Below are 11,375 nucleotides of genomic sequence, written 5' to 3' on the forward strand. Positions count from 1 at the left end.
ATTAAAATAAAGTGATTGATGAAGTTGAATAAATTAAAGATATGGATTATCCCACAAGGACCTTTCCTTCCCAGGCTGTCTTTGATATTTGGCCAGAAACATTTATCTGTTACTTCTCTGTATTCCCCTTCTCTCTCTCCCCTGAGAGAAAGCCAAAGCCCAATAAGGCCCCAGCTGTTTCATCCCACTGTGGGTAGCACACCTTGACATGCTCAAAACTGTGTGCCATGATACCTGACAACCTTGGCAGATAGTCCTGATATGAAAAGAGGATGCCATACAGGGACCGAAGAGGGAGAGTGTTTTTTAAGAGACTGAGAATCAGTCACTTGTACTTTGGCTTAGTATTGGAATTTCTAATTAGCACATAATTGACTCTCATGTAGTAATAGTGAAATAGCTTATTAAGCCCTGGAGCTCTGTTTATAAAGTACTATTATGTCAATCCCTACCTACTTTTAAGCCTGATACTTTGCTAGCTACTATGGGAAGGTATTAAGTTTGGGCATAGATTTTTAGGAACTTTCAGGGAAAGTTTCATGAATATGTATTTGTAAATGAAACAGGATTTTAAAGAATGGCTTCAATTGAATGAAGTGGAACTAATGTATTAGAATATTAGTGGTAAAAGGGATACTTTGGTTTTTTGTTTGTTTGTTTGTTTTTATAGCGACAAGATCTTACTTTGTTATCTAGGCTGGAGTGCTGTGGCCTGATGATTGCTTTCTATAACCTCAAATTCCTGGGCTCAAGTGATCTTCCCACCTTAGTATCCCAAGTAGCTAGAATTACAAGGCACAGGCCACCCAGCTAAATTCTAAATTCTAAATTTCTTTTTTCTTTTTTAAGAGACAGGTTGTCACTATGTTGCCCAGGCTGATCTTAAACTCTTAGCCTTAAGTGATCCTCAGACTCCCAAAGCATTGGGATTACAGGCATGAACCACCATACCTGGCCTTAAAAAAGGTACTTTGAACAGTGATGCAGAAGTACCACTTAGCACATTCCAGACTTTGGAGGATCTACTGAAAGGAATTATAGAAATAGGGTTGGATGTAAGGTGATAGTAGGAAAGTATTAAGGAAAAGGTAAAATGGTATACCTGAATGTAGTTAATTTGAAAGCACATTTTTGATTTGCACTTAAGTTCTGCCTAGGTTTCAGTGCTAAATGAAAATAATGGTATTTTTAGTAGTTCATGATTCAGCTTTCTGTTTCACTCCAACTTTTCATTTTCAGTTAATTTTATTTTAACAACTGCCTTGCTTTCCTTTCTAAGCTATTTAAAATAATTGAAGTAAATGTATAAATAGAGAATGCCAATATATGAATGTCTACCAAATGAGTAAGCATTCTAAATAGTTTTATCTTCTTTTGTAAGATCACTTTAGATGTATTAGTTGAAATGGGGCACAAGGAGCTGAAGGAGATTGGAATCAATGCCTATGGACATAGACACAAACTAATTAAAGGAGTTGAGAGACTTATCTCTGGACAACAAGGTATTTAATTTTAGTAATAATTGTCATTAGTTTAACAGTTTCCACAAAGGTAGCCCTCAATGTACTAGAGGATAATTTTGAAGTATGTAAAAGGAGCACAATTTAGGATTTGAGAAACCTGTGATAAGTAGCTGTTGCTCTTAACTATGTGAACCTAAGTAAAATTTCTAGACCATTCAGAAATTGGAAAATAGTGTTTTAACTCCTGTAATTAGGGAGTTGGATGATGTTATTTCTGAAGTTATTCTGGCTCTAAACTTCTATGATTCTAAATGGTCTGAAACTTGAGTATCTTCTTTCTTATGGTAATATAATAAATAATAACTAGATTTTCAAGTTAGCCCATAAAATAATGTAGTGAATCTCTTGTTGCTAAAATTCTAAGCAGCTGGAATAAAAATACTGGAAAACAATCATGTTGGCAACCAAAGGAAATTAAATAAAACAAAGTCAAATGATATTTTATGTGTCCTTAATGTTGACGCTTAAGGAAAATGCAAATTTTATTTACTCGACAGATGTTAATAGTTCCTTTGTACCATATCTAGGTATTAAAAATGTTAATTGCCTAAGTGTCAGAACCACATTTTAACTTTACTATTAAGTACTGAACTGAGGGAAGTGATTTACCCAGTGATTAAAAATAATATGTAATTGATGGTCCTAGCCATCACAACTGGGGTTGAAGAGATAGGTAGTAAACTTTATGGACTTCTCGTTTTAGGGTGATTTTAAATTACCTGAAGCTATACAAGTATCTGTCATAATTTTTCCTCATATTTACAAAGAATAAAGGGATTAAATGTTGAAAGGGCTGTATAGTTAAAGGAAGTAATTTGAAGCAGAAAGTATATTACATACTCGTTAAGAATAGGAAATGATGTACTCAGTCTTACTATGAAACCAATTTATAGCTTTCTTATGAAAGCTATAACCCAATTATAGCCCAAGAAGAAGGGGAGAGGGAGGGGAGGGGAGGAGGGAGGATGGGTGGAGGGAGAGTGGTGCATCTTGCAAGGGTATATGTGAAATTTACTAGGTGTAGAATATAAATGTCTTAACACAGTAACTAAGAAAATGCCGTGAAGGCTATGTTGACCAGTTTGGTGAAAACATTTCAAATTGTATGTAAAACCAGCACATTGCACTCCATGATTGCATTAATGTACACAGCTATGATTTAATAAAAATAAAAAACAAATGCAAAAAAAAAGGAAGTTGATTAGAAGAAAAAAAAAGAATAGGAAATGAAGAATAGAAAGGTTTTCTAAAATATTCCCTTAAAACTTGTCAGGTCAAAAATGAGGGTTCTAAATAACAACAGTGAAGGTCCTGGTTTCAATACTAGAGCAGGAAAAGGTCGTTTAGTAGTAGGGAAAACTGGTGAGAAAAAATTTTATAACTTCAAATTTCATTTCATAGGTCTTAACCCATATTTAACTTTGAACACCTCTGGTAGTGGAACAATTCTCATAGATCTGTCTCCTGATGATAAAGAATTTCAGTCTGTGGAGGAAGAGGTATGGTCATACACCTTAAGTAAAAATGGAAAAGATAGATCAACTGTATGTATTGTTGGTTCAGTTGCTAAAGTCCTTCAGAATTTCCAGATGTATTTGAATATGTAGTATGGTTTTAAAATTGTCCCTCTGTAACCCTTGGAAAACTTTAGAAGTAAGCATTTAAGATACACTTTCGGGGTAAACCTTAATTCCAGTTACTTGGTTCAGTACTAAAGTTAGCACTACAGTTAGCCCTAACACAGGATCCTGTTGGAGAAAAGGTGCTGTCATTGGAAAGAAAATGCTTATGTTCCCTCCTTTCATGAGGATAATTGCAAAGCATTGTATTTCAGACAAGACTCAGAACATGTGGCTCTATTTATCTAGGAAAATAGATAAATTCCAGCTTTTTTCCAGAGAATTTTCAGATTCTCTGAAATCTTTGGGTAGTACCCTCCTTACACTCTAAAAAACATAAACCCTTATGTGTGTCAGTTGAGCATAGAGATAGAAAGTTGAGCATATGACTTAGTTCTAGAACTCAAGAAACTTCAATTTTCAATGAAATACGTATTATGCTTTAGTAGGCCAAAATCAGTAAGAACAAATCATTGTTTTTGTATTTTAGTATGTCAAGTGGTTAGCCTCATATATTTAGCTTACCTTGTATCCTCTTGTTTCTGTTTTTTCCTTTAGTTTGCATTAATTTTCACCTATAAATTTTGTTTCAGGTTGACAAATAGCTATCTCTAAAAAATAGTATTCATGAATTTATAAAACTCCTGTCTTTTGAACAACAAAAATGTTAAAGCCTGTTTTGTATTCTCAGAAATATAATTAAATGAGTCAAGAACCATTTTCCCCAAATCAGAAAAGACGTAAAAGCTAATGCACATATATTTCAAATTATTTTTCCATCAGATGCAAAGTACAGTTCGAGAGCACAGAGATGGAGGTCATGCAGGTGGAATTTTCAACAGATACAATATTCTCAAGGTAATAAATTAGTGGATTTATTTTTACTTTATTAAGTTTCCTGAGACCGTAGTTTTTGAAACTTTTTTTGAAAAAAAAAGCTGGGCATTGTGGCAGGGGCCTGTAGTCCCAGCCCTCTGGAAGCTGAGGCAAGAGAACCGCCTAAGCCCAAGAGCTGGAGGTTGCTGTGAACTGTGATGCCACGGCACTCCACGGAGGGCAATAAAGTGAAACTCTCTAAAAAATGATAATAATAATGATTCCTTGTTAAACATCCTTAAGATCAGGGGTTATCTTATGATAAATCATTTTTTAAAATCTTAGCTATGACAATTTAAGACACAGTTTGAGAGTCCCCAGACATAACAACTCTTCATAAACTTTAGTAGTACTGTCTTCATCTGTTCCAAACAAATCTTTTAAAAATGTTTTGAGTCATTCTGTGACAGTTCTGTCATCTTACTGATTTCAGTTACTCTTCTCAAGACCTTTTCCAATTTTGGTTTTTTGTTTTTTTTTAAACTATAGACAGTCAAAACTACAGACCATAATTAAGATACATAATCATTTTGTATTAACTACATTGAAACAGTAAATTATCAATAATTGTAAATTGAGACTATAAATGTGGCAATTGTCTATTTTTTTCCATTTTCATAAATTTAAGCAAGTACTATAAGTCTTTAATATATAATTTTATACTCAGTAGCAGTATCAAATCTTTTAGCTGTATTATTGTTTTAGTATTTCTTGATAGGCTATTATAAGTGTAATATCTACTAACACAAATAAGTATCCTGTTGAATAGGCAAATTTCAGTCAAATCCACTTTGTCTACAAGCATTAACAAAATGTCTGGAATTTGTTAAGGGTGAGGGCAGGAGAGAGAATGTGTTTGTTTTCTAGAGCAGTTGGTTATAAGAAAAATACAGTTTCCTTCCTCTGTAAAGTTATTTCAGTATAATACTTAATGAAAATATTTTCAGTGATAAAACAGGGTTTTTTGTGTTATACATAAATTAAATGTGTTTATGCCTTGATTATGTATGTGGAAATATTTTGAGTTATTTTAGCCACAACTAAAACCACAGCTTCCAGGTATGCTCTGGGGACCAGCAGGGGGCTGTAGCACCTTTAAACATAGCTGAGAAACAGTTCAGGATTGTGAAATTTGACCCTAGAAGTACGCCTAATGAGACCAGCATTATCTTTAAATCTCCAGACAAAAATTTTAGGAATTAGAAGACAAAGGGAATAATGGGGGGGGGGGGTGAGGAATCTTTATTATATTTAAATTATTAAATATTATGTTTTAATATTTTTAATTCAAATATTTTTCATTAAAAACAAGTTAAGATGGTACTTTGAGCCAGATAAAATGGTAGGAAAAAAGATACTATTCTCTTTCTAATACTTACATATAGAACTTGTGAACTCAGTGTGTCTGATTTAGAGGTGTTTGGGTAATCATAAATGAGTGAGAATAGAAGTAGTTTTATCAATTAACAGTATTCTTGACCTTCACATATGGCTACATGTAGCTTTTTCTTTCCTCTTTGAAGTTTTTTATTTCCAAAATGTAGCTAAACTTCCAACTTTATGGTTGGGACAAAGTATTTTTAGTTAGCTAAATAATACATTTTACATTTCAGAAAAAAGTTTTGCCTTCTTTCTGGCTAAATATATGTCTCAGAGTCTTTTGGTTAAGATGAAGAAGTAGGTAAGTAATTATTAAGACATAACAATTTGATTTTTCTGATTCATTTTTTATAGATTCAGAAGGTTTGTAACAAGAAACTATGGGAAAGATACACTCACCGGAGAAAAGAAGTTTCTGAAGAAAACCACAACCACGCAAATGAAAGAATGCTATTTCATGGTAAGTTTCCTCTTCCTCAGCTCTGTCACACATTAGGATAGAAGGTTGTTTGTTTGTTTGTTTGTGTCAAGTATGAAATAATAATCTGTGTGTGTGTGTACAGACATGAATAAATGAATAGATAGTTGTGGGGTTTTTATTTTTGCTTTTGACCCAGTCTTACTCTGCCACCTAGGGTAGAGTGCTGTGATGTCACAGCTCACAGCAACCTCAAACTCTTGGGCTTAGACGATCCTCCTACCTCAGCCTCCCAAGTAGCTGGGATTACAAGTGACCACTGCAATACCCATTTAATTTTTCTATTTTTCATATAGGTAGAAGTCTCACTCTTGCTCAGGCTGGTCTTAAATCCTAAGCTCAAGCAGTCCACCCACCTTGTCCTCCCTGAGTGCTAGGACTATAGATGTGAACAACCATGCCTGGCCATTTTTTGTTGTTGTTGTTTTTTTGAGGCAAGGTTCACTCTTGATGGGCTAGTGCACAGTGGCATCATCATAATGCCACTACAACCTCAAATTCTTGGGATTAAGCAATCCTACTATCTCAGCCTCCAGAATAGCTTGGGACTACAGGCATGCACCACCATGCCAGGCTAGTTTTCCGGTTTTTTTTTTGTTTTTTTTTTTTAAGAGACAAGGTCTCATTTTATCACCCTCAGTAGAGTGCTGTGGTGTTGCAGCTCACAGCAACCTTCCGCTTCTGGGCTTAGGCAATTCTCTTGCCTTAGCCTCTCCAGTAGCTGGGACTACAGGCATCCATCAGAACACCCAGCTATTTTTTCGTTGCTGTTTGGCTGGGGTCCAGTTCGAACCTGCCACCCTCAGTGTACGGGGCCAGCGTCTACCCACTGAGTCACAGGCACCACCCTAGGCTAGTTTTTCTATTTTTAAAGTGAGACCAGGAGGATTACCTCAGAAGTACATGTACAGCCTATTCTGGCTTTGATTCTGAGTGTTTATTTATACCACATTTAACTTACATGTTCAAAGAACCATTATTATTAACCTATGGAAGTTTCCGATAACTCTTGTTGAATTGAAAACATCATTATTTATCATTCTTGAAATTTTCAGTTTTTGTGTCACAAGCTGGCAGGTGCTGATTTTAAATTTTACTGAAGTTAAATATAGATATTCATATAGTATTTAGCAGGCCTTCAAGCACATTATCCATAATAGCTCTAGTTTGTTCCTTTGTCCTTGATTGCAGAAAACTTTTAGAAACTACAAACTTCTATAAAACACAATATTTAAATTAAATTTTACAAACCCCTGGAAGAATGGCCACAATAGAGTGGATTCATGTACAGTGTCTAAATGGTAACTCTTATTCTAAAACCCTAAAAAAATCATGATAATCTGTTGGCAGAGAACATAACACATGTGCATATACACATGTTGTTACATAACATAATACATATTAGCTTGATGATGTATAATGAGTGAGCTTTCTAATTTATAATACATATAAATAGTTTTGGTTTTTCCAAATTAATTTAAATAGTCATTGTATTCATCTCTTATTTCTATAAAGTGAAATTCAGTATATTTTCCTATTCTTTGGTAGGCAGGAATACTGATATTGATAAATCAGTTAGCTATGTTATTTTGGCTTTTTCCATCCTCCCACTCTGATGCCACTTCCTCCCTGGTCTGATTCCCACACTCAGTACCTCCTCTTTGGCTAAGCACTCCCTTGCAAGGAAGGAGGAAGAAGAAAATACTCAGGGAAAAAAGGGAAAGTACCATATTTGCAGATGGAATCTTGTATAGCAGGTGATAGAAGAGAAGAGGAAGGATAGAAGAGAAAAGATGAGGATAAGAATGTAAAATTCTATTTGGGCCACTTTTTTTTTTTTTTTTTTTTAGAGACAGAGTCTCACTTTATCGCCCTCTGTAGAGTGCCGTGGCAGCATCACACAACTCACAGCAACATCTAACTCCTGGGCTTAGGCGATTCTCTTGCCTTAGCTTCCCGAGTAGCTGGGACTACAGGCACTCGCCACAATGCCTGGCTATTTTTTGTTGCGGTTTGGCCGGGGCCGGGTTTGAACCCGCCACCCTCGGTATATGGGGCCAGTGCCCTACTCACTGAGCCACAGGCATGCATGGTGGGCATTACTGTAAGACCTAATTATATTCAGCTTTTCTCTCTGAAGTGAATTAAGAGACTCTTGGTTCTAGAATTATATTATTGGTATGTGGAATTTGATAACTCTGATGTTTCAAGTCATCTGTTTTTCTAGTTCAGTCTTATATCCTTATTTTGGTGTCTGAATCACCACCTTATTACAAACATGAATTGGGAAACAATTCTTTATTCTAAAATAGTAAAAAGATAAAAGTAAGTAGTAAGCTGACTGTGAGTTAACATGTTACCCTTTTTTATTTTGGCTCTATTGTGGTGGTACTGTATGTTTAAGAATTCAACTTCTAAGAGGCTTTCATCTTTGCTTTTTCTTCTAAGGTAAATGTTCAACTGTTACCCATCTAAATGTATTTTCAGGGTCTCCCTTTGTGAATGCAATTATCCACAAAGGCTTTGATGAAAGGCATGCATACATAGGTGGCATGTTTGGAGCCGGGATTTATTTTGCTGAAAACTCTTCCAAAAGCAATCAATATGTATATGGAATTGGAGGAGGTACTGGGTGTCCAGTTCACAAAGACAGATCTTGTTACATTTGCCACAGGTAAGAAATCACGTGTTCTCATTTCTGATTGGAAATGAGAAATTTCCATATTTGAGGAGGGGCATTATGTTGGACAACTTAAAGAATGCATGTTTTAGGTGGTTTTTGGCCTTCTCATCAATTATAATAATAGTTAACATTTTATTAAATGACTAAGTCATGATTCTAGGCATTGGACCTGTTAACTCATTTAATCGTTAGAACGGCCTGGTAAGACTACTGAGTAGAAAATAACAATGGACAGGAAAAAGACTTTATTGTAGCCCTTGAATATTATAGGACTCTTTAAAAATCTAGTATTCAAATACTAAAATGGCATTATTTGCCAGGTGTAAATGTTTTAGGAAGTGCCTGAGGAAGTCTCTCTTCCACTGCAATATGATCCTAATCCTCAGTTTGTAGTATTACTACCACTGGAAGAGTTGTAATTAAAATCCATCAATCCCTTTAGAAAGCAAATAATTATTTAATAACTACTTTGCACCTCTTTCCCCCCACTTTTAATTATCTCTTCTAGCTCTCTATTAAAATCATTCAAGTAACATAGTCCTAATTTCTAAATTCCTGATAGGCAAAAAAAATCTGCTATTTAAAAAATCAAGTAAATTTAATTACTGAGATGTATTCCATAGGGCACTGCTTACAAAGATCTAGAGCAGTAACTATCAAACATTACTATGCATCAGAATCACTTAAAGGGTGAGTTTAAAACAAGATTCCTAGGCCCTACTTCCTGAATTGCTGATTTAGTAAGTCTGTAGTTGGGCCCTAGAACTGGAATTTCTACAGGGTTCCCAGGTATAGTGCTATGCTTCTGATATCTAGGAAAAAACCCTAGAGCAGTATTTTGCATCTTGACAGCATATTGGAATCACCTGAGGAGCTTTAAAAATTAATGACTGTCTCACCCTCAAGATAGTCTCACTTAATTGGCCTGGGGATAGTCTGGGCATTTGGGATTTTTTATAGCTTCCTGGCTAATTTCAAAAGGCTGTCAAGCTGAAGGATGGCAGTCCTGAAAAGAAACAGGGTCTGGTTTTGTGTTTGTTTTGTTCTTGTTGTTGTTTCCTCCTAAATTTAGACTCACATAGGTGTTACACAGTAGATTCTCCTCAGTATGACCTTGTACCCACTTTTACATCATAAATTGTACTGGTCAGGAGGCTTATAATTTGCTCAGATTCTGTAAGTTAAACATTGCTGTTTTTACTTGTCGTATATATAATCAGAAAACTGAATCATTCTTATTATTAGTAAAGAGCAATATTCTAATCTCCCTCTTCTTTGGAAAATAGAACTATCAAGTGGTCCTCCAAAATCTCCTATTCTCTTTTAGAAAGAAAAGAAAAAGTAATCATAAAGTAATACTGAAAGGTTTTTTGAAACTAAGAAAAGCCAATCACATGCTGGGGAGACAAGGAAAGTAATCTTTTAAAAGGGTGGCAAGGGCTTGGCAGTTGTAATCAGTGGCTAGGGCGCCAGCCACATACACTGGAACTGGCGGGTTTGAACCTGGCCCAGGCCTGCCAAACAACAGTGACAACTACGACAAAAATATAGCCAGGTACCTATAATCCCAGCTACTTAGGAAGCAGAGGCAAGAGAATCACTTAAAGCCTAAGAGTTTGAGGTTGCTGTGAGCTGTGACATCACAGCACTCTACCAAGGGCAACATGGTGAGACTGTCTCAAAAAACATAAAAAGAAAATAAAAGAGTGGTAAGGGGAGACCTATCTAAAGAAGTAGCGTTTTAACTAAAGCCTGTAGAAAAGTGGTAGAATAGATACTGTTCTGATGATGGAGGAAATTATATGGCTGAAGGTAATGAGATAAGGAAATTTGGCCTTGGTGAGAAAAAAGAGAAATTAATGTGCCTGGATCATAACATAAAATAAGATGAGAGAAATTGGAGCCATTGTAAGGAATTTGGGTTTTCATACAAGTACAGCGAGCAGCCTATAAAAGGTTTTAAGCAGAAAAGTGACATGGTCTGATTTATGTTTGGTTTGTTAAATCACTGGCTGCTTAGATAGCAAATGGTTTGGACAGGAATTAGAGTAGAAACATGGAAAACTGGTTGGAAAGCCGTTGTTACAACCCAGGTGAAAATTTTGGTGATTTGGAATAGTGGTAGTAGAATTAAGAAAAGGGAATGGATTTCAAATATATTTTGAAGGTGAAGTCAACTGGACTTGCTTGGGTTGATGTCCAACTTTGCAAGGCACTTCATAAAAAGGCAATGATTATGGTTTTGCTAATGTACAAACAAAATGGTAAAATCTACATCTCTATAAAGTTACTACATTTTTCAGGTTTTATTGTTAAAATAAGGATTAACTAAATTGACATTCTTTTAAAGTCATTCTTTTAAGGGTGAAATGATAGAAACAATGTTTAGTGTTTATATATAAAAGCACTTAAAGAACTATGCAGCATACACAGATTGTCTTATTCTGTGTGTCAGATTGGTTTTCAGGGTGATCTTTTCCTTTTCCTGTTACAGACAGCTGCTCTTTTGCCGAGTAACCTTGGGAAAGTCTTTCCTGCAGTTTAGTGCAATGAAAATGGCACATTCTCCCCCAGGTCATCATTCAGTCACTGGTCGGCCCAGTGTAAATGGCCTAGCATTAGCTGAGTATGTTATTTATAGAGGAGAACAGGTAATTCTGTTTTATTTGTTAAACTTCAGAAATGCTATAGAACCATGATTTAACTTTTACTAATCTCTTAAATTGACAAGTCATATTACCTTAAGAAATTAGTTTTTTTTAACTTTTATTTGGAAATAATTTCATGGAGAAACTCATTGTTGTCTAAAAATAATA

General features: G+C 35.3%; 1 protein-coding gene across 1 annotated transcript in view; it reads left to right on the forward strand.

Moving 5' to 3' along the window:
- TNKS2 (tankyrase 2) overlaps positions 1-11,375 on the forward strand; it is a 77,088-nt gene that overhangs the window by 62,140 nt on the left and 3,573 nt on the right. Inside the window, exons 21-26 of the mRNA XM_012801441.2 lie at positions 1,382-1,502; positions 2,925-3,022; positions 3,926-4,000; positions 5,753-5,858; positions 8,364-8,550; positions 11,054-11,210. Of these exons, the coding sequence (XP_012656895.1) occupies positions 1,382-1,502; positions 2,925-3,022; positions 3,926-4,000; positions 5,753-5,858; positions 8,364-8,550; positions 11,054-11,210 (744 nt within the window). The remainder of the gene's footprint in view (positions 1-1,381; positions 1,503-2,924; positions 3,023-3,925; positions 4,001-5,752; positions 5,859-8,363; positions 8,551-11,053; positions 11,211-11,375) is intronic.

The sequence above is a fragment of the Otolemur garnettii genome, unplaced genomic scaffold (assembly GCF_000181295.1).
Source record: "Otolemur garnettii isolate 467f Iridium unplaced genomic scaffold, OtoGar3 scaffold00008, whole genome shotgun sequence".
Classification (NCBI taxonomy): Eukaryota; Metazoa; Chordata; class Mammalia; order Primates; family Galagidae; genus Otolemur; species Otolemur garnettii.